This window comes from Podarcis erhardii (assembly GCF_964252035.2).
Source record: "Podarcis erhardii genome assembly, chromosome: 9".
NCBI classification, from domain to species: Eukaryota; Metazoa; Chordata; class Lepidosauria; order Squamata; family Lacertidae; genus Podarcis; species Podarcis erhardii.
The window spans coordinates 57,806,049-57,832,844 of NC_138512.1; the positions used below are offsets into that span (position 1 = coordinate 57,806,049).

At 46.6% G+C, this 26,796-nt stretch overlaps 1 protein-coding gene across 1 annotated transcript; it reads left to right on the plus strand.

Annotated features, from left to right (window-relative positions):
• The first annotated feature begins 338 nt into the window (after positions 1 to 338).
• On the plus strand, positions 339 to 26,531 carry PPA2 (inorganic pyrophosphatase 2). The gene is made up of 12 exons (XM_081877123.1): positions 339 to 1,019; positions 4,227 to 4,291; positions 5,678 to 5,722; positions 7,480 to 7,533; positions 7,960 to 8,079; positions 14,690 to 14,776; positions 15,833 to 15,959; positions 20,390 to 20,517; positions 22,942 to 23,027; positions 24,247 to 24,316; positions 25,586 to 25,625; positions 26,288 to 26,531. The coding sequence occupies exons 1-12, from the start codon at positions 818 to 820 to the stop codon at positions 26,314 to 26,316; spliced, it is 1,053 nt and encodes a 350-aa protein (XP_081733249.1). The 5' UTR covers positions 339 to 817; the 3' UTR covers positions 26,317 to 26,531.
• Positions 26,532 to 26,796: the final 265 nt, after the last annotated feature.

Genomic DNA, 26,796 nt, shown 5'->3' on the forward strand with positions numbered 1-26,796 from the left:
ATATATATATTAGAGAATAAACACAGGAAGGCTGTCAAACTTCAGCACTTTTAATAAGGCTGACTAGAATCCATTATTTTCCATTTACGATGATGAAATTAGACAGACAAGGATCCCATGTGGAAATTTTCAAATCCCTCCACGTGCTTTCTTGTCAGCGCACCAACCTGCGGGGGTTTCAATCCTTTGCACACTTTCCTCGGAGGAAGCCCACTGAAAACAACTTACATTCGAAAAGTATTATTGTACCGGAAGTGGATACAATGCTCCGTTTTAATCTGCCCGCAGCTGTATCTGCGAATAGGTTTTTTTTGCTGAGGTTGCTCATACTCGGGAAATGCAAAAAAATAGCACAGTGCAACCGGATCTAACGCTAAGTTTTGCACGAATTAAATCGTACTCAGTTACCAGGGACTTCCTCCTAGGTAAACGTGCTCAGGACGGCGGCAGCCCGTCTCTCTGCATGTTTACTCGGAAGTAAATTCGCTCCGAACTCCATGGGAAATACTGCCATTGAAGAGTACTGGAAGTGCGGAGCTACGGGGAAGGGACGGGTTTTGCCCTCCTTCAGGCCTCGGGTTAGGCTGCTAAACCAGATCCCGTCCTTGCGGGTTTCCCGCCCCCGCGGGACTACCCACAAGCCCCATTGCCCGGTTTCTGGCTCGCTGCCCGTTTCCTACTGATTAACCGAGAGGTGAAACCAGGCTGCTGGCAAAAGCGGCCGGGCTGCGACTTCAAGGCCGTTTGCTGAGCATGCTCCGAGCTCCACCCGCTGCGCCGCCAGAGGAACTGCGCGGAGAAGCGGAAAGCACGAAGCATGCGTGCGGGGGCTGGCTTGGGTCGGCTGCTGTGGCTGCCTTGGGCGCTTCAGCGACACCGCTCTTCGTGCAGGGGAGGGACGCCGGCGCGGCTTCTGCAGCCGTGGTTGCTGATCTGCCGCTCGCACGGCGGCCTCATGGCTCAGTACGGCACCGAGCAGCGGGGGCAGCTCCACTCGCCCGATTTCCGCCTGTACTTTAGTAAGTAGCCGCTGGGCAGGACCCGCGTGGGCGGCAGCGGCGACGCTTCCTTCGAACGCGCTGGCGTTCTATGGAACGCTGCGGGAACATTCGCTTGCTTTGATCTTTGTTACATGGCGTTCTAGGGCGGGGCTTCAGCGCCCAGCGAACACCCGCCCCTCTCCCTCCCTTCTCTGATGGGTAGAATTTAAGAGCAATTAAATAATAATAATATAAGGTTCTAGGGCGGGACTCGGCGTTGTTCCGCCCCCTTCCCTTCTGATTGTACTGTAGTTCTAAACGCGTGTTGATTTACCAGGCGTCCTAGAGCTGCGTTTAGGAAAGGAATCCTTTCCCGGTGTTAACTGGTTATAATTTAAGTTCCTTTGCTGGATCAGATCAGAGGTTAATCTAGTCCGCTGTTGGCGTTTCCTAGTGGGGGAGGGGGCAGTGATTCATTTTCGGGTGCCAACTGGAATCTGCCCTGGCGAGGCTCAAGCTTTACGTTATAATTAAATTACAAAAATCAAAGCCTGGTTCAGAATTTGGGTGCGTGGCCTGCCTCGCACTTACAATCACTTTTCTCATGCCGCAGTGACAGGAGACTCCGTTCGTAACTAACGTGTGGATCTGAACAACTAATAACCCCACAAAGTGCAAATAGCAAACATATCACATATAGGGGTGCAAGTAGTGTAGAGCCAAGGCCACTTGTAGCATCCTGGAGTGTGTATTGGAGAATAAGGCCATCTGGCTACTAGCCATGTTGGCCCTGCTCTGCTTCTGCAGTTGGAGACAGTACACTTCTGAGTATCAGTTGTTGGGAACTGCAGGACGAGGGAGCGCTCTTGTGCTCTGGTCCTGCTTGCCGGTTCCCCACAGGTGTCTGGTTGGTCACTGAGAATAGGATGCTCTACTAGATGGGCCATTGGCCTGATTGTATGCTTACACACATGCAAGAATCACACATACACATCAGGCAGATTCTTTCATGATGGCTTGATTCTGAAGCAGCCTGTAGCAGTGGGGTGAAGCAGCAGTATGTACAGTACTGGAGATCTTCAGATGGGACCAGCTTTTCCAGTCTGGAAACCATATGTGGACTGCCCATGTCTTCTTCTCCTTCTTTGGTGATCACTCGTCACTGAGTAAGATTGTCTTCCATAAACACGGTTTTAACAATGAGTCCGTAAGTGACTGTGGAGGCCAATTCTGGACCCACATGTCCTTCCACAGTGGGGATATTGGTTTCCGGGCGGGATTTGACAAAGTGTGGGTTTGCCAAGCGTGCCTTCCTCTTAGCATGTTTCTCCCTTGCGTCCTGAGTTTGAGTGTCTTCAAAGCCCATGACACCTTTGGTAAAGGCTGTTCTCCAACTGGAGCACTCACAGGCCAGTGTTTCCCAGTTGTCAGTGTTTATACTACATTTTTAAGATTTGCCTTGAGACAGTCTTTAAACCTCTTTTGTTGACCAGCATTACGCTTTCCATTTTTAATTTCGGAATAGAGTAGTTGCTTTGGAAGACGATCATCAGGCATCCGCACAACATGACCAGTCCAACAAAGTTGATGTCGAAGAATCATTGCTTCAACACTGGTGATCTTTGCTTCTTCCACTACACTGGCATTAGTTCGCCCATGTATGATGTATGTGGATTGCCGTGCATGATGTTTGCACGGGTTTTGCTGAGTATACCTGTGCTAGGAAGTCTTGGCCACAGCTAATAACAGTTTCCACTATGCAATGAAAATAATAGGCCCCGCTTATAGCTTGGGGCCACTGAGAACAACAAGTTCTCACCAATCAAGCTCTTATCTTGGCTTTGTGAGCAAAATCCCCTGGCGAATGCTTGTTATGCAGGTCAGCCCTCTGCATGTTTATTCAGAAGTCAATTCAGTGGGCCCTGCTGCTGAGTAGACATAGAACTGAGTTCCTAGGAAGGCATACCTTGAATGCTTACTTTTCTCATTGTTGCAAAGCATGCCCAGTAAGTGTTGCTGCAGTTGCAGAGCAGATGTACAGCAGCCCTCGTGGTTAAAAAGTTCCATGAGAAGACTGAGGGAGCCATAGCTTAGGGATGGAGTGCATGAGTTGTGTGCAGAGAGTCCCACATTCAACCACCAACATCTCCATTATAGTATCTCCTCCCTTGCAGAGGTACTATAGACTCGCAAGCAATGCGACAGACTCGCAAGTACTGTCCCAATGTTGACCTAGTGACTAGCCTCCCATGAAGGTAGCTTCATACAGTTACCGTATTTTTCGCTCTATAAGACACACCAGACCACAAGACGCACCTAGTTTTTGGAGGAGGAAAACAAGAAAAAAAATATTCTGAATCTTAGAAGCTAGAACAGCAAGAGGGTTTGCTGCGCAGTGAAAGCAGCAATCCCTCTTGCTGTTCTGGCTTCTGGGATAGCTGCGCAACCTGCATTCGCTCCATAAGACGCACACACATTTCCCCTTACTTTTTAGGAGGGAAAAAGTGAGTCTTATAGAGCAAAAAATACGGTATATGTAAATCTCCTCTACCATCTGATGAAATGAATCTGCATAAGCACACACAGCAGGTTAACCACTGCAGCAACACCTTCCTATAGCATGTTAGCGGTACAGTTCTTTGTGATTTACTCACTGTTTGTAAGGAATGATCCATCAAATGGTGAAATGTGGGCAAGTTCTAACACTGGTTGCTAGTCAGACAACATAGGATCTGCTACCCTAAGGTTACCTGATTTTTTTCAATGAATCCGGGGACACTTTTCAACTTCAATTGATTTTGTATGGGGACTGATTTGTAAATCCGGGGACTGTCCCCAGGAAACGGGGACGTCTGGTAACCTTACGCTACCCTATTATCTAGAAAGTTAATTGAATTAATTGAGTTTTTTATCATTGGTTTCTTAGATCTGAAAATCATAGTGTTGAGGTGGGAGAGGAGACAAGCTTCTAGGTATTCTTGAATGTATATTATTGCTTACTGATTGTAGAGCAGGAAAGCAACCCAGCTTTTAAAGCAAGCTGAAAACTAGTTCTCTGCCACTATAACGTGAATTGTTTGTGCTTTGAAGAGGAGGTGATTAAAACGGTATTGCCAGTATTTTAGCTGAGCAAGCAGAGTTTATAGCTGAATAACTGCAAACTAGTTTTTTGTACCAGTAGAGATATAAGCAATTGTATACACTGCATGTGTGTTTGTGCTTATAACGTTTTGTTTAATCTTGTAGAGAATTCAAAGGGAAAATACATTTCCCCATTCCATGACATTCCTCTCTTTGCTGGATCAAATGAGGTAATTAACACATGTAACACACTTTATTTGTTGAAATTGCTGGAAGTTGAGATCTTTTAAGGTAAGAATGAGTCTTTCACTTTTAACCTAACTAGTTTTATAGTCATAACTTTTTATTGTCAGGGGAAAAAATCATTTCAGCCAAAGTTTGATTTCATCCACATCTCATCAATTCTGAAATTATCAGTGACATTTGAGTTATGGTCTTGCACTGGTAGAGGTCAGGAGACCTTGTTAATTGCAATGGCCTGCTTCCTAAAGCAAAATTCACAGCAGTGTGTTGGTACTAGCCTTTTTTGCATTCTGGTTTCTTTTGACATTATTTGGGCTAACTTGTGTGGTCCACTTGTTACTAAAATCTTCATCCTCATGGTCATCTGATGTATTTTAAATGTGAGAAGCAAAAGTGAATATTCAATACACAAATTTGTTACGCCTTAACTGCGTTATGTGCTTTTGAGAATGCATTTTTTGTTTTGGGGCAGAAGTAGTCAAAGAAGCACCAAGTCTAGAATTATTTGCAAAAATTGCAGTAATGAGGATTTCCTATTCTGGATGATAGGACAGTCTGCCGATCCATTCTTTATTTTTTTATATAGCATTTTATTATTACAAGAAGAGACTAGGATAGTGCCTTCTATAGCAATCCTCGTGATTACAAATCATTACAAATTCAAATATCAACACATCTCAGGGATGGGGAACCTCAGGATGCATTCCAGTCAGTCAAAAATTCTCAAGGTTTGTGCAAGCAGGAGTGGCCTAAAAGTCATCAGATAGAGAGACCTGGAAGGATGCATTTGGGATGCAGGTTCCCCACTCTTACTGTAGTTGAGTTGCTCATTCAACAAATATCCACAACCTTTAAATAACTTTTTTTGGGGAGGAAGGTGTTGAATCTAGTTAGTACTAGACACTGAGATCCAGCGCCGAGGGCCTTCTGGCGGTTCCCTTACTGCAAGAAGTGAGGTTACAGGGAACCAGGCAGAGGGCCTCTTGGTAGTGGCGCCTGCCCTGTGGAACGCCCTCCCAGTAGATGTCAAGGAAATAAACAACTATTTTACTTTTAAAAGACAACTGAAGGCAGCCCCGTTTAGGGAAGTTTTTAATGTCTGATGCTGTATTGTTTTTAATATTCAGTTGGAAGCCACCCAGAGTGGCTGGGGAAACCCAGCCAGATGGGCGGGGTATAAATAAATAAATAAATAAATAAATAAATAATAATAATAGTAATTAGCCAGCAAACTCATAATATTTTTGAACACTCTGGTGCTGAGCTTGACACCTGCATTCGATAGTCACTTTATCACTTGGCCCCATTTTTTAGACTTGTCTCTTTACAAGTTAGCCTTGTGTATTCACCAATTTTTCTATTTTCCTGTACAGGATAAGGAGATTCCTGCAAAGAGGTCGAAGAACAGTGAAAGTGAGGTATGATCACAGAGCCCTTTATTGAGATTATTTGCTGTACCTAGCTTTGCAGGGGAAGGAGAAATGTGGGGGGCTTTTTAAAACTAAAGGCAGCTGTCTGATTGTTCTCTGATGTGTTCAGTTCCTTGCCTTCAAGCCAGGCTTGAGGAAAATTAGGGTGCAATAATTCTGGGCATCAGTAAGAGGATTTTGCTACACTTCTTGTCTTGTGTCCACTGTATGGTCTCAATTAAATATTCATACATTTGAGCAAAGCCTGTATTTGTCATTGCCACCACTCCAGATGGAATTTAATTCGTATTTCAGTAGACAAATGTTTCAAGATACAAATGTCATCACTTGAAAGTTCTCAGATACCCTTTTTGTGTCTCTTTTAACTGGGCAACTTTTTTAAACTAGTAAATCCGTCTGCCTATAGCAGGGACACCCAACTTCCAAGAGACTGTTATCTACTCACACAATTAAAAACTGGCAGTGATCTACCCCTTTTGGGGGGTTCAGGTCAAAGTCGTTGAGCTTTTCTTAGGGAGAAAAATCACGTTTTTTTGGGGGGGGGAGAACAAGCCTAAGGAATACATGGAAAAAGCTGCTCAACAAGAGATCACTAATGAAACAGTCAGCCTCGCAGCAGGAGCTCTGACTTCTGTTCTAGCGATCTGGAGGACGGGGGGGGGGGAGGGGCTGGATGGATGGAAGAGCTAGCGATTGACTGCAATCTACCAAAACCTCCTGGGGATCAATCAATAGATTGCAATCGACCTGGACATCCATGGCCTATAGCAATATTTTTCGGGATATACAGTGGTACCTCGGGTTACATACGCTTCAGGTTACAGATGCTTCAAGTTGACTGTGCCAGACTAGCTTTCCCAGTATGTCTGCACCACATGACCCTCACAGCTGCCTCTTCCCCTCTACCTCTCCATAAACAGCCATGACACTACCAACCAAAGGTATAAATCTATGCAATCATCAGAATCGCTGTATTTGACCAAGCAGTTTCTTCCACTGATGCCCCATGCAAACAACTTAGATCTGCCTGTCACTTTCATCCTATAAGGCAGTCTTCATGGTCTATGACTGATGTTTGCCAGATGTAAACATCCCCTAAAATTAAACAATTTATTAGTTTACACCACACTTTGTCTATAGATGTCTATAGATGTCTATAGATGTTTCACAGAGCCCATGGAAATACTGATAACCAAGGTTCTACCTAAAACTACAGTGGTACCTCAGGTTAAGTACTTAATTCGTTCCGGAGGTCCGTTCTTAAACTGAAACTGTTCTTAACCTGAAGCACCACTTTAGCTAATGGGGCCTGCTGCTGCCGCCGCTCCGCCGGAGCACGATTTGTGTTCTCATCCTGAAGCAAAGTTCTTAACCCGAGGTACTATTTCTGAGTTAGCGGAGTCTGTAACCTGAAGCGTATGTAATCTGAAGCACATGTAACCCGAGGTACCACTGTATTGTAATATTGTATAGTGTGAATGTGGTCTTTGTTTGGAGGTGGGCCGTATTTGCCAATGGGCTGCTCTAACCATGTTTAGGAAGGGGAGGGACTGTGATGAGCAAGCATGAAGTCTTGAGGATGACTCCCAGCTGGCCAGCCATTGCCAGCAGAGAGCTAGCACTGTGTTTCCTTTGAAGAGTATGATAATAACCATGGTTGCTCTGTGCTCATTCTCTGTATATTTGTGTCTGTTTCCCATTAATTTCTTAGTTGTTCCTTCCCACCCACTTTTTCTTCTGTTCAGGTTGTACTTAACATGGTTGTAGAAGTGCCTCGCTGGACGAATGCTAAAATGGAGGTAACCATGGACAGCAGCTTGCAAAAAAGTAATACAAGTGGAGCTTGGCAAAAGTTTGTGGCAGTGCATCTTCAGGCCCGAGAAGGATTCTTTTGATGAGAGTATAAGATATATAAATTGTCAACGGCTTGAACACACCACAAACAGCATTTTAAATAAAGCCTCCCTTAAATGGAAAGATGCATTTAATATCACTTGGACTGGCATGTCAAGGGAATTCCCTAACCCACCCCAATATTTTTTATCACCATAAACAAATATGTTCAATGTACTGTTTCCTTCACTTTGGGAGATGGGGCAAATATATAAAGCTTGATGCTTTGTTGTGTTGTACGCTATGGGGATAATCAGTTGAATCATTTTAAAGTAATCCTCCTTTCCCCTTCCTTCCCAAATCTCTCCTCTCCATTTTGCAACATGTTCCAGATTGCCACAAAGGAGCCTTTGAATCCCATTAAGCAAGATGTAAAGCAGGGCAAGCTGCGATACGTGGCAAATATCTTTCCCCATAAGGGCTATATTTGGAATTACGGGGCCTTCCCTCAGGTAATGTGGTTCCCCCCCTCTCTCTGTGTGAAAGTTTTCTGTCATCTCAGTAAAGTCTAGTCATAAATCTTGTAATTTTTTATGAATGCAAAGTGGTTGCATGGAAAACAAATGTGTTCAGGAGCCTTGTGCATTGGCTAAAGGGCTGGGGAGACATTATGTAACAATATTTGCCCATTAGTTTTGAGAAGTATTTAAAAGCAGAATGTATGTGTTCCTGGGGAAATAGTCATGCAGGCTCATAGTGGTCTGATTCATGCAGAATGGTAGAGTTGGAAGGAGCCACAAGGGTCATCAGTGAAGGATTCTTTTGCCCAACATGGGCCTTAAACTCACAACTCTTCAGATTAAGAGACTATCATACTACTAAACCATGGTTTATTAAACTATGGTTTACTAAATCATCGCTTAGCATCATGTGTGAACCCGGTCAAGTAGCTTAACTATGGTTTATCAACTATGGTTAAAGGTTGCCCATTAACCAACGTTTGTAGCCGATTTATAAAACTTAAGTTACATTATCCTCATCTTAGCATTTTGTGTGAGACTGGACCTCCTCCTCAATTACGGTTAAGGAGTTGTCATGTCCCCAAAACTATAGATCCACAACAAAGAGCAGTTTTCCTGGCTTTGCCTCCTTTAATGGATGAACCTAATAAATCAAGATTTAAGTCATGGAACGGATCCTGTTCGCAACCAGAAGTACCACTGTATATGGATCTTTTCCTTAGCACTGATATATCATTCATTATATTTTTGCCCAGGACTTTATGTCAAAACACACACACACCCATCCTGATTATAGCTTCACAATACCTTATAAGAGAGGATTGTTACTTTTCTACAGCAGAGTGAAAATTTGACCCAGATCTCTACCCTAGCCAAACCCTGTAACATGTGACCCTCACCCCCCAGAAATTGTTAGACTTGAACTCCTACCATACCTGGTGTGAGGGGATAGTGAGCTGCTTGTGCGTAAAAGCTTGATCCCTCTGGGGTTTGGCTGGTCATCCAAACCGATGCACTAACGGAGCCCCCAAAGCATGACTCCGTCAGTCGCTGGTAGAATCTGACAGTGGGCGTCTACGGAATTTACGCCAACATAAAAGCTCTTTGACAGACATGCGCTTTCGAGACTCTCTGCGTGACAGTTTCCGGCGAAGGGTGGGCGTTCCCAACGGGGGTCCCGTTACCTCTCCACTACTCTCACTGGAAGCATCCCAGAGCCTCCCCTCCGCTGTGACTCCTGCACTCCCCCTGCTGGTTCCCTCTTCTACTGCAGATTCTCTCCTATTCTCCTGTAGCCTGTCCACCACCTGTCTCTCCGATGGCAGTTCCCTGACATCCACCTCCCCCCCAGGGCCCCCTTCACCCCCTCCCGCCTCCTCTCCCACTGGCGGTGAGGGCGGAAAGCCCCTGAAGGAACTCTCCTCGTCGTCCGAGGATTCTAACACTTCCAGCCACGGCGTACCGTCTCTCTCCCCGTCTTCCTCTTCTTCGTCGGAGTCGGCTTCTTCACCCACCCCTGACTCTGGGAACCCGTCAAACTCTCCTTCCTCATCAGTGGTCCCAAAGTGTTCCCTTCTAAATCGAGCCACGGGTTGCGGTTTTCTTGGGAAACGCTGATGAAATGTTTCTATTAAAACCTCGTCATTGACTACCTCTGCTGGTACCCAAGTGTTTTCCGACTCTGCTTCCCCCTCCCATTCTACCAGATATTCCACCTGATTCCCCTTCCACCTGGAATCAATGATTCCTGCCACGTTCATGTCGCGCTCTCTCTCTTCTATCACGGGCGTTTGGGTGGCCTCTCTCTCACGCTCCCCCCACTCGCGTCCCTCTCGGTACGGCGACAGTAATGACCTGTGAAATACTGGGTGTAATTTCATGTGACTGGGCAGCCTGAGTTTGAATGCCACTGGGTTGACCTGCTGTATGACCTCAAAGGGTCCCAATCTTTTGGGCCTCAATTTCTTACTCCCGCCCTTGAACGGTAGCCCTTGGGTGGACAACCACACCCGGTCCCCCACCCTTATAGTTTCACCTTCCCTCCTATTTCTGTCTGCTTGCTTCTTATATTCTTCCTTGGCTTTCTCTAAGTTAAGTTGAAGCTGACGGTGGATCGCCTCCATCTCTTCAAAAAAATATTCCGCCGCCGGCACGCTCCACCTCTCCCCTCCCTCTCCTGGGAATGCCCGGGGGTGACACCCATAATTTGCCAGGAAGGGACTCATCCCTGTGGACACGTTCTCCGCGTTGTTGTAGGCAAATTCTGCTAGAGGTAACTTATCCACCCAATCATTTTCTCTGTCTTTTACATAACACCTCAGGTATTGTTGTAAAACCCCATTTGCCCTTTCCGCTTGCCCATTGGTTTCTGGGTGCCGGGCAGTTGAGAAATTGAGTTCTACGTGCAGTAAGCTCATAAGTTTCCTCCAGAACCTGGAAGTAAATTGTTTCCCTCTGTCGCTGACCACCCTCAAGGGGGCGCCATGCAACTTGAAAATATGTTCTACAAACAACTTGGCGGTTTCCTCCGCTGTGACTGCATGTGAACAAGCTATAAAATGACACATCTTGGTTAATTGATCTACCACCACCATGACAGCTGTTTTGCCTTTGGATTTTGGCAGGTCCGTCATAAAATCTATGGATACTGCCTCCCATGGCCTTTCGGGCGTGGGTAAGGGTTGTAATAGCCCCGCTGGCGCCACTCTCTCTCCTTTCGCTCGCTGGCACCTGTCGCAACCCCTGACATATTCCCGTACGTCCTCCCTCACTTTGGGCCACCAAAACTCCCTGGTAACCAACCACATGGTTTTGTGCTGTCCAAAATGTCCCGCTGTGGGGCTGTCATGCAACTGCTTGAGTACTCTGCCCCTCAGTTCCCCGTCGGGTATGTACAGTGCCCCTTTGTAATACAACGCCCCGTTCTTTTCTTCGAACCCCCCTGTGTTCTCCTCTGTCCTCCGGAGCTCTCTGAGTTTCTCTTGGGCGTATTCATCTTTCTCCGTACCCTCTATCAGTTCCCTCTGCCCCACCAATGCCGCCCCACACACCCAGCGGTCTTCAGAGATTACATGCCTTGCCTCAGGCGCTCCCTCCCCCTCTAAGTACTCAGGTTTCCTGGAAAGAGCGTCCGCCCTCACGTTCTCGGAGCCGGGCACGTAACGAATCTCAAAGTGGAATTTGGAGAACTCCTGGGCCCATCTCACTTGTCTCTGGTTCAGCACTCGGGCTGTTCTCCAGTATTCCAGATTTTTGTGGTCAGTTCGGACTTGAACCTTGTGCTGCGCCCCAATCAGCAAGTGCCGCCATTTCCGGAATGCTTCATGAATGGCAAGCAGTTCTCGGTCGTACACTGTGTAGTTCCTCTCTGATTTGTTCAACTTCCGCGAGAAGAATGCACACGGTCTCCATTCAGACGTATCTTTTCCCGGCTGGAGAAGAACGGCCCCCACCGCTCGGTCTGACGCGTCAGTCTCCACTCTCATTGGTTGTTGTAGATCCACGTGCAAGAGTTGCTCTTCCGACGCAAACGCCTGCTTTAAGCGTTCGAACGCTTGTTGCGCTTCTCCCGTCCAAACAAATTTCTTTTTGCTACTAAGACAATCCGTGATGGGCGCTGTTAAATGGGCAAAGTTTTTGATGAACTTCCTATAGAAGTTTCCGAAGCCCAGGAACCTTTGCACGTCCTTCTTGGTCTTTGGTGTTTTCCATTCCAGTACCGCTTGAACCTTGCTGGGATCCATGGCCAATCCCTTGTCAGACAACCGGTACCCCAGGAATTCCACCTCCTTGGTATGAAACTGACACTTCTCCAGTTTCACCCACAGCCGGTTTTCTCGCAGCTTGCTCAGTACCTCTCTTACATCTCGCACATGCTGCTCCTCATTGTCTGAGTACACCAGAACGTCATCTAAGAACGCTACGCAGTTCTTGTAGAGCAGTGGCCCCAGGACGTGATTCATGAATGATTGAAAACAGGCGGAGCCCCCTTGTAATCCGAAAGGCATAACGGTGTACTCAAAGGCCCCCAAGGGGGTGAACATAGTGGTCTTCCACTCATCCCCCTTTCTCACACGTATCAAGTTATATGCCCCCCTAAGGTCCAGCTTGGTAAAAATTTTCCCTTTTCTCACCCGTGTTAGAATGTCATCAATTCTGGGCATAGGGAAAGTCACTGGTTCTGACACTGCATTTAGGGCCCTGAAATCACATACAAGCCTGGGCTTGCCTGTGTTTTTTTTGTCCACAAAGAACACTGGGCTGCCCCCCACCGCTCGTGACTCTCTGATGAAACCTCGCTTGAGATTCTTGTCAATGAACTCCCTTAACTCCTGCATCTCACTGTCTGACATTGCATACAGCTTGCCCACTGGCAATTGTGCTCCTGGGAGTAAGGTAATTTGACAATCAAAGGGTCTGTGCGGGGGCAGTTTATCTGCTTCTTTTTCGCTGAATACGTCAAGCAAGTCAGCGTATTGTGGTGGCACCCTCCCTTTGTCCATCACTTCCATCACTGCTAGAGTGCCCCTGGCGCCTGCCTGAGCCTCTCCCTCCTTGCAGTGTTCTAGGCAATGTGCTGATCCAAAGGAAACCACTCTCTGATGCCAGCCTACTAGCGGATCGTGTAGCGCCAGCCAGCTCATACCCAAGATAATAGGAGCTCCTCCCAAGGTGGCTACGTTAAACGCTATCAGTTCGGTGTGTCGTGCCACCCTCATTATCATTGGTACAGTCTGTTGGCTCACTTCTCCTCCCAACAGCTCCCTCCCATCAATCGTGGTAACCTGCAAAGGCTTACTCAATGGGATAGTCTGTATTTGGTGTGCAGCTGCAAACTCTTTGCTCATGAAATTACATGAGCTACCTGAATCCAATAGCGCCTTTATCTTCAGTGGGTGTCCGTTTGCCAGTTCCAGCAACACCTCTATCACAAGCGCTGGTCTTGGAGGTTCCGGCGTGGGCACATTCATTACTCCCTGGCCTGGCTGCTGTGCCCTGATGTTGGCAACCAGGCGTTGGCTTTTACTGGCTCCGTGATTTCTTCTTCCTCCTTCCCCCCAACAGTTCCCGCCATCCCTTGCCATTCCTTCCTTTGCGGACAGACTCTGGCAAAGTGACCTGGCTGTTGGCAGAGATAGCATCTCTTGCCGCTCTTTCCCTCCTTCTTCCGCCCTTCACTGGTGTTTGAAACTGCGCGCGCGCGCGCTGTTCCAAGTTCCATCGGCTCTGCTGGCGGGAAAGGCTGCTCCGGAATCTCTGGAATGCGGAAGTCCTTCCAACGTTCCCCCTTTCCTTCCCGCTTTTCCATAGCTCTAGCTTCCTGGCGTGCCCCAATGGACAGCGCTGATTTAGTCAGCTGATCCATAGACTCCGCCCTAGGCGCCCGGGAAAGTTCATCTTTCACTGCCGGAGAGAGACCTTCTTCAAACAGCATTTGAATAGGTTCACTAGCAAGGTCCCACCCAAGTCTATGAATCAGCATGGTGAACTCAGTCCAGTACTCACGTACAGATCGGCTCCCTTGTTTACACGCCATTAACTGCCTGCGCACCACTCCCTGCTCGATCTCGCTGGAAAACATCAAGTCCATGGCGCGGAAAAACTTCATTGTGTCCTTTAAGATTTCATTATTGGCTGCCATCAGGGGCCGAACCCAGTCCCTCGCCCCTCCCTCTAGATGGCCAATCACGTACGCCACTCTAGAGTTCTCGTCGGGGAAGTCATCAAACAGTAGATTGAGAGCATATTGCATCTCTGTCCTAAAAGCTTGATAGTTCCGGGGATCCCCCCCAAATTTCTGCACCAGTCCAGGCACCCGTCTGGCAAGTGGGGTGGTCTTCCCCTTATCTGCATCTTGAGCCCTCCTCTCCTCGAGCCTCGCCGTTTGCAGTGCCAGCTGGACCTCCAACGCCCTGTACCTTTGTTCCAGGCTTGGATCTGCGCCAGCTCCCGCTCCTGCTCCTCCGGTTCCGGATGGTTCGCTCATGATGCCTTCTGCTTGCACAAGCTGCTTTCAAAGACTGTCAGATTGCTGTGAGGGGATAGTGAGCTGCTTGTGCGTAAAAGCTTGATCCCTCTGGGGTTTGGCTGGTCATCCAAACCGATGCACTAACGGAGCCCCCAAAGCATGACTCCGTCAGTCGCTGGTAGAATCTGACAGTGGGCGTCTACGGAATTTACGCCAACATAAAAGCTCTTTGACAGACATGCGCTTTCGAGACTCTCTGCGTGACAGTTTCCGGCGAAGGGTGGGCGTTCCCAACGGGGGTCCCGTTACCTCTCCACTACTCTCACTGGAAGCATCCCAGAGCCTCCCCTCCGCTGTGACTCCTGCACTCCCCCTGCTGGTTCCCTCTTCTACTGCAGATTCTCTCCTATTCTCCTGTAGCCTGTCCACCACCTGTCTCTCCGATGGCAGTTCCCTGACACCTGGCCACACGTTCCCCTGTATTATTTGTTGGTGACACCCGTGTGCCATGGTCTCAAGGGAAATGAGAGTCACTATTAAACCTAGTCCACGCAAGAAGCATGGCTCTTTATTTTTGGAATCTTTGTAACCCGTACAGACTGGTAATCTGAGATCTTTCCTTGCTTTCAACAGACTTGGGAAGATCCCAATCACAAAGATGATAGCACAGGATGCTGTGGTGACAATGATCCCATTGACGTCTGCGAAATTGGTTCCCAGGTCTGTGCTAACTACTTGCTTTAGATTTTAATCTAATGTTTCAGACATTTATTTTCTATTATGAAGTAGGAGAGTAGGCTGCAGCAGTCCAACTGGGAGATAGGTTTCAAAGCCTTAGTTTAGACCCGTGGTAAAGGTAAAGGTGAAGGTACCCCTGCCTGTACGGGCCAGTCTTGACAGACTCTAGGGTTGTGCGCTCATCTCACTCTATAGGCCGGGAGCCAGCGCTGTCTGCAGACACTTCCGGGTCACGTGGCCAGCGTGACAAGCTGCATCTGGCGAGCCAGCACAGCACACGGAACGCCGTTTACCTTCCCGCTGGTAAGCGGTCCCTATTTATCTACTTGCACCCAGGGGTGCTTTCGAACTGCTAGGTTGGCAGGCGCTGGGACCGAACGACGGGAGCGCACCCTGCCGCGGGGATTCGAACTGCCGACCATGCGATCGGCAAGTCCTAGGCGCTGAGGTTTTACCCACAGTGCCACCCGTGGTACCTGCAACCAAATATTGCAGCGTTTCATTAGCGCCACCCGTGGTACCTGCAACCAAATATTGCAGCGTTTCATTAGCGCCACCCGTGGTACCTGCAACCAAATATTGCAGCGTTTCATTTTACCTATACAGAGTTCTAGCCAGCTAGCTATAAGCTAGCTGTAAAAGCTCGAAGTCCGGCAAGTCATTCCTTCATCCATCCTGTTTTCCATTTTTCCATTCTGGATGACGCTTCATGCTCTGTTTCCACTAAGCATGAATAGGTGGTGTGGGGTTTTTTTTTTTTTCACTTTTGCAAACCCTGGGATTCCCTCAGCACCCTAATACCTCTCTCAACCCCATTTTAGCTCTAGTATTGTTGGTACTCACCACCTGAGTTTGCTATTAGAGGGAGCGATGCTCAGACCTTGGGAGATGAAACAATACCACTGATGCAGTAGAAGCACGCTGGAAAATTAACACGTCTAGGAAAGAAACTAGGACATAGCTGGGAAAAAAAATTGTGGAGTCTTTCTTCTTTGCAGTACTTTTCTAATTCAGAAGCTTGTTTTCTATGCTTTTAAGGTTCGAACTCTCGGTGAGGTGGTTCCGGTGAAGGTTCTTGGAGTTCTTGGTCTTATTGATGAAGGAGAAACTGACTGGAAGGTCCTTGCTCTCAGTGTGGATGACCCAGAATCACAGAAGATTCATAGTAAGCATTCTTAACCTCCCTGTTAAATCACCCATTGCACCTAATCTACAAACATCCTGTGTTTTAACTGTCATTGTTAGGAACCTTGAGAGTTGTGAGGCTCTATGGAGTATTGAAGATTGCAAGCAGAACTTTCTCAGCTTGCCCACCAAGCTACAATTTGTAGTGTTTGGCGTCAAAGCCATTGTAGCTAAAGAGGTTAAAAATTGGCTTGAGTTTGTGTTTATTAGATCTGAGTTGCTTTGTGACGTGTGAAGGCATTTGGATTTGTAACATAGAATCTTTTAATGGCGTGACTCTTTCCAGTATATATAATACCCATCAGTATTGTTACTATGTTGACGTTTGGTACCTTAAAGAGTAAGATAATTTATTATGGCATAAGTTTTCATGAACTGGGTCCACTTCTTCAGATGCACGAAGCGTTAGCCTGAGTTATATGTGGATGCAGGTGAGAATTGTAAACAGAACTGAAAATCAGAGGGAAATGAAACGTTTAAAGTACGCACAGTGATAATCACAATATTAACAGCTGCCATTTTTTGGGAAAACGTATCTTTATTCTTTTCAACCTGAAAGCAACTTCCTCCAAGTTTTTAAGGGACTTCAGTTGGTCCACCAGTTATGACATTTTATGGACAGGGATGATTTGGCCCCTGAACTTCATGCTCTGGATTATTGCAATGTGGTCTATGTGGGGCTTCCCTTGAAGACGATTCAGGAACGTCAATGGGTCCAGAATGCAGCAGGAAGATTTCAGATGGGTTTCTATCTAGATCTCACATGACCCTTATTTTAAAAAGAAGCTACACTGATTGCCAGTTCATTTTGGGCCCAGTTCAAGATGCTCTTGTTAGTGTTTAGAGCCCTAAATGACTTAGGCCTGTCCGCTAGGCCCTCTCAAGGGACCATCTTGATAGTTCCTGTATCTTCTGAGGCCTGGGGATGGGTGTCTTGGGAGAGGGCCTTCTGAATGGCAGCCCCAAATTGTGGAACTCCCTCAGAGGTGTGTCTGGCACCTTCATTGTACATCTTTTGGTGAATGCTGAAGATACACCGCTTTACCCTGGCTTTTTGACACTTGAGGTGTGTATATTGTTAGAACCCGCTTGGTTTTGTGTTCGCAAGTTGTTTTGAACTGTGCTTTAATGTTGTAACCTGCTCTGGGACCTATTTTATTGCTATAGTGTTCAGTTCTCAGGGGTTTTATTCAGGTGCGAAACCAGAACCATTAACGTACTGTATTGGTTCTCCACAGATAGCGTTTAAATATGTTGAGCAGCAAGGAAGATTTATGAATGCATTGGAGTGAATTAGAATAAACATTCAATATTGAGCAGCTTGAAACGTGTGTGAGCTCCCTTCCCCCTCGCTTCAAAACATTGCAAATGCCTTTATATGGTCTGAAGTGGTGCTTCCTGTAAATGTTTAGAAGATGTCATTGAAAACATATGTCCTCTTCCCACAGGCTTTCCCTCCCTGAATGCGTGCTGCAAATTGGGTGTGTTAGCTTTGCTAGAAAAAGAAAAAGGGAGAGGGGAAATGGCCACACGCACATGTGGAGACACACACATGCACACAAAGTAGTTACGTACAAATTGGTTTCTCTTGGTGCCAGTCCCGGTAGAGTTGGGAACTGGCGTTCACTTGCTCAAGGCTGCTTTCATGCGTTCATCAGAAACATGCGCCAATTCACATTAGTGATCCAACTAGCCCGTCATTGTCTGTTTTGACGGGCACCACCTCTCCAAGATCTTGCTAGGGCTGAGGGGGTGGGGAAGGAGCCCCAAAACATCGAGAACACCCCTCCTCCTGGTCTTCACGATCCTTTAACTGGTGATGCCAGAGAAGAGCAGTGGCTCAGTGGTAGAGGACATGCTTTGCATGCAAAAGGTCCTGGTATCTCCAGATAGGGTTGGGAGAGATCCTGGTCTGGAACCCTGGAGAGCTGCTGCCATCCACTGTAGACAATACTGAGCAACATGAGCCAATAATAATAATAATAATAATAATAATAATAATAATAATTTATTATTTATACCCCGCCCATCTGGCTGAGTTTCCCCAGCCACTCTGGGCGGCTCCCAATCAAATGTTAAAAACAGTAAAGCATTAAATATTAAAAACTTCCCTTAACAGGGCTGCCTTCAGATGTCTTTTTAAAGATAGGATAGCTGCTTATTTCCTTCACATCTGAAGGGAGGGTGTTCCACAGGGTGGGCGCCACCACCGAGAAGGCCCTCTGTCTGGTTCCCTGCAACCTCACTTCTCACAATGAGGGAACTGCCAGAAGGCCCTCGGCGCTGGATCTCAGTGTCCGGGCTGAACGATGGGGGTGGAGACGCTCCTTCAGTTATACAGGACCGAGGCCGTTTAGGGCTTTTAAGGTCAGCACCAACACTTTGAATTGTGCTCAGAAACGTACTGGGAGCCAATGCAGATCTCTCAGGACCGGTGTTATGTGGTCCCGGCGGCCGCTCCCAGTCACCAGTCCAGCTGCCACATTCTGGATTAATTGCAGTTTCCGAGTCACCTTCAAAGGTAGCCCCACATAGAGCGCATTGCAGTAGTCCAAGTGGGAGATAACTAGAGCATGCACCACTCTGGCGAGACAGTCCAGTGGTTTGACTCTGTATCAGGCAGCTGCTTATGTCCACACAAGCCTTGACTCTCCTGTGTGCTCTGCCGCTGAATGATGGTACTTCCTCATTATGGAGGAAGAGAGTCCGTTATTCACCCTGGAGGCACTTGTAGGCTTTCCAGGGAGTTGTGTGTGTGTATTTGTGTCAGTCATAGCTCCCTGCTGCTCAGTGGCATAGCGTGGGTTACTAGTGCTCAGGGCAAGGCAAGTATCCTCAGCACCACTCGCTAATAAGCTGGAACAAAGGGTTAATAGCTCACAGCGCCTTATGAGCGTTGGCCACTGTGGAGAGCGGGATGGGGGATTGGTCAGGAGTGGGTATCTTTCTGAAACCCATGCAGAGGGTGCCCAGATCTGCTCCTCAGTCTACCCATGCAAACATTGGGAGATTTTCTGTGTGAGGAGGAAAGAGCGCTGTAATGGGATAAGGGGTTGCTTGTGCGTAAGCGCCGAACCGCTCCAAGCTGAGTAGTTGGCTAAAACTTTCTCTGACCAGACAGCCCTTACTTCGTGGCTGTCTTAATCACTGGCAGAATCCGTCAGTGGGCGTTTCCTGAATATCTTCCAACATAAAAGCTCCTTGACAGTGAGTCTCCGCCTAGATTCCCTGCGCGAAAGCTTTCTGCGCAGGGTGGGTGTCCCAAGGGGAGGTCCTGAGCTCTCTCCACTGGTCTCGCTGGAAGCGTCCCTGAGCCTTCCCTCCGATGCTTCCTCCTCCTCTCCTTCCTCAGCGGAAGCTCTCCCTCTATCCCTGCTGGTTCCCTCTCCAGCGTCTGGGAGCCTTGCCACCACCCTAGGCTCCGATGGCAGTTCCCTGACAAGCGCTATTTTTTATTTTTATTATTACTACTTTCTCTTTTTTTTCCCTCTTGAAATTTTGCTCCCCCTCGAATTTTGCACCAAGGGCAACAGCCCCCCCCCCACTATTCCTGTGCTGCTGCTGCCTCAGACAGAATTGAGCCATCATGTACAAAGCATGCCTTATTCTTTCGACAACAGTGGAGCAGTAGTTGCTGTGAAAGTTTGCTGCAAGGTTCTTCCTGTTGTGTTCTAGTGAGCCTCCATGCCAAATCAAGAAAAAATATGGAGCTTCTGTCTCTCAACAGTCTCTCAACTGTACCTCTGCAAATTGGTGGAACCGCCTCCTGAGCTGCCAAAAAGCAGCAGTCTCTAACTCAGCCTTTCCAAGTCTTCTGGACTCCAGCTCCCATCAGCCCCAGTCAGCATGGGGATGATGGGAGTTGTAGTCCAAAACAACTGGCAGGCACCAGGTTGTGGCAGGAGAACCTGTGGCTCTCCAATTGCTGTTGGACTACAACTCCCATCTTCCCTGGCCGTCAACTATGATGTCTGGGACTGATGGAAGTTGGAGTCAAGCAACGTCTGGAGGGCTACAAGTTTCCCATCCCTGATTTGGAGTGCAAAACCAGTGTAATAAATTACATAGACTTCCAGTGTTGGTTTTCAGAATCAATGTGTACATTTATGGCACAGTAACTGAAATTATATACAATGCACGGTATCTGTTGTGCATCCAGAACTCTTTGCAAGCAGGGACTAAACCGTAATCCATTCACTTTAGTTTTACAGAAACCTCCATGCACTCACTGAAATGAATTGAATTGTTTCTCTTTGTGGGGTGTGTTTTATTGGAGACCTTGCAGGTGTCACCTTGTAGACCAGTGGAAGCACTTGCATGTACATTTAGACCCTATGGAGTTGGCGCAAATTGGGATATAGCGCTATTTTGTGCATAAGTATAGATACCTGTTCTTCTAACCCTTTGCAGCTATTGATGATGTCCGGAAGTTCAAGCCAGGTTATCTTGAAGCTACGGTTGACTGGTTCAGATTATATAAAGTTCCCGACAGGAAACCAGAAAATCAGTTTGCTTTTAATGGCACTTTTAAAGACAAGGTGAGCTACTTCCTTGTGAAAGATTTGCTAATGGTTTTCGTTGAAATTGTACTCTGTGGAATAAAACTTTCAGAAGAGTTCTGGAATCTCATGCAAAAAAGGGGTGGGAATCTCCAAATAGAGTAAACTTTTATTTGTGTTAAGAATGTACACCTTTATAGTTCCATGCTCAGCTATGGAACAAGAAGTATTGAGCCTCACCATGTAGGACTAAAGCAGAACTAATTAACACACAGGGTGCAGGCCAAATCTGGTTGGCCAAAGCACAAGAAGTGACCCTCCAGCCCTACCCCTCTCTCCAGTTTTATCACTCCATTTTGCCAGATAAATATCCCTGTCTGTCTTGTTGAGGGTGATTTTTTTATATATATAAAAGAGCTCTTTATCTCCCTATGGAGGATCTCTGAAGAACGTTCTGAGTGATCTTTCGTCTCTGATCTCGGCACTCATCTCCACAAGCGCTGAGATCTGAGATAAGCCCCTCTACATCTTCTGTAAGAGTAGTGCTGGCGTGTGAGGAGGGTTCAAACCCTGCCTTTTTCAACAGATCCATTGACGGTGATGGGAAGGCTACCAATGCTGACTTTGACTATGTGCATGTGCGAATATGTCTTTTTATTTGTGTTCATACGCAGGTGTGTAGGTCAAAGGGATGGAACAACTCACCTTCGAGAAGATTACTTGATACTTTTTAGTTTAGGAGGAAAGGCAAGCAAGGCAAGGAACATAATAGAGATGGCATGGAGAACGTGGGGAAGGTTTTCCCGCCTCTTTCATAATCCTTGAGCTCGGGGACATTCAGTGAAGCTGAAAGATGGAAGATTTGGGACAGATAAAAAAGAAAGGACTTCTTTAAACTATTGAACTTGCTCCCACAGGAGACAGTGATGGCCGCTATCTTAGAGGAGGACACAAATTCTTGGAGAAGATGGCCTCTACCCATGATGGCCGTGCTGTGCCTCCACAGTTGGAGGAAGCAGCACTTCTGAGTACCAGTTGCTGGAAGCCACAGGAGTCCTGCATGTAGCTTTCCCACAAGTCTCTGGGTGGCCACTGTGAGAACAAGATGCTGAAATAAATGGGCCATTGGCTTGATGCAGCCGGCCCTTCTGGTCAGCAGTTGTCAGGGTTATAAGCAGATGTCAGGGAACTGCCATCAGCTCACAGGCGAGGAATAGAAGGGCAGTTGTATTACAGGGAGCCCACAAAAATCTTGCAAAGCAATTCCGTTCCGGGGAGGAGGAAAGCCCCACCTCTAGTGGGGCAGAGGTGCAAGGACCAGAGGATGCTGGTGGGAGCCTTAACACCACTCCTGGACAAGCCGGACAGGAGGGAAACACGCCCTTGCCATCGCCCATATTGAGCAGTAGCCTAAGGCACAAAGAGGGAAGGAGAAGGTTGGGGGTAACGAAACTCTTATGTTGGGGGAGGTCCAAAAAAAGACCACTCCCAGATTCTGCTAGCGATTGAGCCAGACATGAGCTTTGGAGCTCTTCACTGTAAATAGTTTGCACCAAAATAAAACCTGGAAAACACAGGTTTGGAGTCCTGCCTGGTTACTCTCGAGCAACCGCAACAGGCACCTGACAGCAGATTTCGAAAGGTGGTGACAACAGCAATAAGAAAGAGATCCAGTTAGTCTTGTAGACAATTCTGCTGCTGTCACTTAGCATGTTTTGGAAGAAAACCCACCTTGTCTTCCCAGTGCCTGCGACTTCCAAATAATTGTATGGTCGTTTGAAAGCTTCCCTTTCCCGAAGTGCATTGTTGTAAGCTCGTTGACGGTCTGCAATGTTCTCCCTCTTTGAGGTTGGGGGAAACTCCCAAGTCTCAGTTATATTCTCAGACTGACCTTAATTAGACACTTTCCAACTGTTTTACTGAGGTCCAGGGAGGGCTGTTGCCAAAACAGCTGGTGTTTAAAAAATTAAGCATCTGCTGAAAAGCTTTGCCTAGAGCAGAGCCAAGGCATGAACTGAATTATTTCACTCTCTGTTTGAACTGGCTTGGAGAGGCTTCACAAAACGGTTCTGGGAATGCTAAGAGGGGTTAGTCTTTCCCCAAATATGGCTTAGTTCCCATGGCCTGCATGAAACATAGCAGTGCTCAGGCCATTCCATTCTTATGAAATGCGCATTCTCATTCCTGGTGTGTCTCACCCCCCCCCCTTTCTACTTTTTTGGGAGCAGATCAGTGTTTTTTTGGAAGTTTCCACAATGTTTGGTCTGAATTGGGGGAGGTTACAGCTTCTTATTTTTAGAATGGAAGTGGCTTAGCAAATGTATTGGGACCTTCCAAGCTCTTGTTCAGCCTGTAGTCTTAAGTGTTCTTTGAGTTCCTGTTTTGTTTTGCAAATCATACAATGTAACATTGATTTTAAAGAGGGGGGTGGAATCACACCTCATTGTCATTTTTTAAAAACAGGCATTTGCTTTTGAAATCATTCAATCCACCCATGAGTACTGGAAGGCTTTGCTTCACAAAAAGGCTGATGGAGGCGCCATAAAATGGTAAGCATTCACTTGGCACACGGATCTATTGAAATCCAGTGTGAATTACCGTATTTTTCGCCCTATAGGACGCACTTTTTCCCCTCCAAAAATGAAGGGGAAATGTGTGTGCGTCCTATGGGGTGAATGCAGGCTTTCGCTGAAGCCTGGAGAGCGAGAGGGGACCGTGCGCACCGACCCCTCTCGCTCTCCAGGCTTCAGGAAGCTATCTGCAAGCCGTGGGAGAGCTGCACGACTTCGCACAGCTCTCCCACGGTTTGGGGAGAGCTGCCTGCACCCCGAAGCTTGGGGCGCGCTGAGCTCAGCACGCCCCAAGCTTCAGGCTTCGCGCAGCTCTCTGCAAGCCGTGGGAGGCCTGCGCGAAGTTGCGCAGCTCTCCCACGGCTAGCGGAGAGCTGCCTGCACCCAGAAGCTTGGGGCGCGCTGAGCTCAGCACACCCCAAGCTTCGGGCTTGGCGCAGCTTCCGCAGCCTAGGGAGCCCTGTGGGAGTTCCCGCAGGGCTCCCTAGGTTGCGGATAGCAGCCCGCTGCCTGGAGCGCAGGGCGCACTGAAGCCGCGGCTGGGGGGGGGAATAATTTTTTTTCTTTATTTCCCCCCCCCAAAAAAAAACTAGGTGCGTCCTATGGGCCGGTGCGTCCTATAGGGCGAAAAATACAGCAATACAAAATTGACATGGGTGGCTTTTATTACAGTGGTTGCCTTTCTGTTCCTGAAGATCACTTCTGCGTACTGCCTTTGTTGACAATTTCACTTAAATAAAATAATTAATTCACAACCGCATGAGCCCCACAGATTATTCAGTAATTAAACCGTAGTAACGACTCAAAAATAAATTGGCCTGTAATCTCCCACTTGTAATTTTGATCACAAAAAAAGAGAGAGGAAAACCTTGGCTTTTGCTTGAGGATATATTGAGTTTCTTGACTTCGCTCATTCTAGGGCCTCAACTGCACCAGACGTTTAAAGTACTATGATGCTGCTTTTAACAGTCATGGCTTTTCCCAAAGAATGCTGGAAACTGTAGTTTGTTAAGAGTGCTGAGAGTTGTTAGGATTCTCCTATTCCCCTCCCAATTCCCAGAGTTCCCTGGAGAAGCAGGGTTCATTGTGAAACTACTCTGGGTACACACCACCTTCTTATGTTCCTTCCTGTTCACGTTTTCTGTCATAGCACTTGACAGTCATGCCCCAGTTGTTGGTAATTCTGTTCTGTTTTCAGCACCAACACCCAGCTGGATACCAGTCCGTATTGCTGCAACGAAGAGGAAGTGCAAGCTATTGTGCAGTCTGTAAGGGAATTTTTTTACATCCCGATTCTTACATGTATGTCATTAATTGAAGCATAAAATTTCCAAATGTGCCGTGAGGTGTAAAACAAAGGAAAGACCTGACTTTCGAATCCCCGTGACAGGGTGAGCTCCCTGCTCCTGCCAACCTAGCAGTTCGAAAGCACGTCAAGGTGCAAGTAGATAAATAGGTACCACTCCGACGGGAAGGTAAACGGCGTTTCCATGAGCTGCTCTGGTTTGCCAGAAGCGGCTTAGTCATGCTGGCCACATGACCCAGAAGCTGTACGCCAGCTCCCTCAGCCAATAAAGCGAGATGAGCACCGCAACCCCAGAGTCGGCTATGACTGGACCTAATGGTCAGGGATCTCTTTACCTTACTCTTAATCACAAAGAGCATACTTTATTGCCTTGTGTAATTCAATGTATCTTGCAGGAAAAGATCAAAGTGTGTGTGTGTGTGTGTGTGTGTGTGTGTGTGTGTGTGTGTGTGTTAGAAAGAGAGAATTATTTAAAATATTATTTTCGGTCCATCCACATGTTTCCATTTTCTTTTTTAAGAACACAAAAACTTAAGCAAAGGAGCTAAAAATATCAGAGCCTGCTTTTATCCTAAAAATGAAGCCTCGCCTCTTCTGATCTGTTTATAAATGGGCTTTGCCAGCTGCAATGATTGCATCAGTTGCATGAAGAGTTTTCCGCTGCCCCCAGGAGTGTTCCCAGCTATTCAGCCAGCTGATTTTTAACTATTAATGCGCTAAAGTGCCCAGTTTGTAAACTGAGTCATGGCAGTTGCACAGATGCAGCCCGTACAAGGAAGCTTCTGTTTTCTATGAAGAATCTAATCCAGGCTTTCAGAGACTGTTCTTCCCCCACTTTTGATTACAGCAGAATGCATAGTGCTTGTTCAGAATGTACAGAGCATGCTTTAAATGTGCTGTAAAAGTGTGGTGCCTTTCAGTGCAACCTTTTTATTAAATGAAATGTATGCTTGTTTGTTTTTGTTTTGTTTTGTTTTTAAATCCCTACTCAAAGTCAGCCCCTTTTTGTGTATGTGTGAGCCCTTCAGCTCAGCCTCCCAAGTTGCTACACCCTTCTGCAATTAACCCTAAGTGTATGTAACTGAATTAATTGCATGTTCTCCCTTTGTTGACCGCTGCCTCCCCTTCCCTAGTTTCCCCTAGTGTCAAACTTTTGATTTATAAGCTTGTTGGATCGCTTTGCACGTTGGTGATGCAAAGTAAATAAATACAACTGACTGTCTTTCTGTAGGTTCCATCCCCTGCAGAAGACTATCCTGTTTCCAAAGAAGGTAAGACCCATTTTTCCAGGCGTCTTCATCCCACAGCTGAAGCCACATGTGATAATTTACACTCCTTGTTCAGTGTCACATACAGTTTTGTTCTAGTTGAAAACAATATGATTCTGAAATGGTGTCCTGTGGTCCTATTTTCTGTGACCAGTCTTGAGCAAGTAGGATTCCCCCCCAATCCCCAAAACACTGGAATGATGGCATGAGACGTTTGCACACCACCTCTAGAACTGGAATTCTTCTTAAAGGAAATTCAAAATATCTTGTAGTAGGTTTTATGCAACTTAACATATATTATTATATCAGCGTCTTTGCTCCTTCTTGCTACTTGTAAGCATTGCTAACTGCTGGACATCTGTTAAGTATAAATATTTAGCAGATGTGTGAGATCAGGTTGGCACAAACTTGGGGAGGGGGCATCTGCTAGAAATTAAAAACATGTCTGTTTCCCTGCCACTTTATGCTTCTTCCTGATGTTATGCTTTATGTTCTTAACATTTTCTAAGTTGCTTAGAGAAACTTTCTGCAGCAAGCAATTTATAAACTGAACGAATGATTATATATTGATTCATACACAGACAGCAGTGGTCTGTGTTTGAGTATTCTGTCCTTTTAAGGAACAGTTTAGTAATGAATAATATTTGTTCTGTTTTTTCTTTTAGTTGATAAGTGGCATTTTCTCAGGCAGTGATCATGAGCGTTCCCTGAAGTCAGTCTGCGCCCTCTATCTACATCTATCTATCTTCTTTACACACATTCATTTACTCTCTCTTTGACACACACACACACACACTTTTTTTTTGAAAATATGCAAGAGAATATATCACCAAATGGATTCTAAAGATACAAGTCTACATGTGCCGTGCAAATTTATATCATGTAAATAAAAGCAGTGATTTTACATTCTCTTTGTGGTATTGTGTGTGTGCGTAAATTTTTAGATTGCTACCTAAAATACACTTTTAACCAAGTCTACCATTAGGTAATAACTGCAACCTCCCTATGTGTGCTTTACAAAGCAGATTGTGTTTTCCACCTTGCCCCACTTTTATTTTATGTTTTAGACAGAGCAGTTAGGACTATCGACAAAGACGGCCTTCTCTGAGCCTTCGTTCACCATCCATGCCCCCCACAAAGCAGTTGTACCCAAATGTGCTGGCATAAATAACTC

Coding starts and splice junctions, on each gene's coding strand:
- PPA2 (XM_081877123.1), top strand. CDS start 818: ATGCGTGCGGGGGCTGGCTTGGGTCGGCTGCTGTGGCTGCCTTGGGCG. Junction 20,518..22,941: donor ATGGCACTTTTAAAGACAAG/GTGAGCTACTTC, acceptor TTTTAAAAACAG/GCATTTGCTTTTGAAATCAT. Junction 23,028..24,246: donor GATGGAGGCGCCATAAAATG/GTAAGCATTCAC, acceptor TTCTGTTTTCAG/CACCAACACCCAGCTGGATA.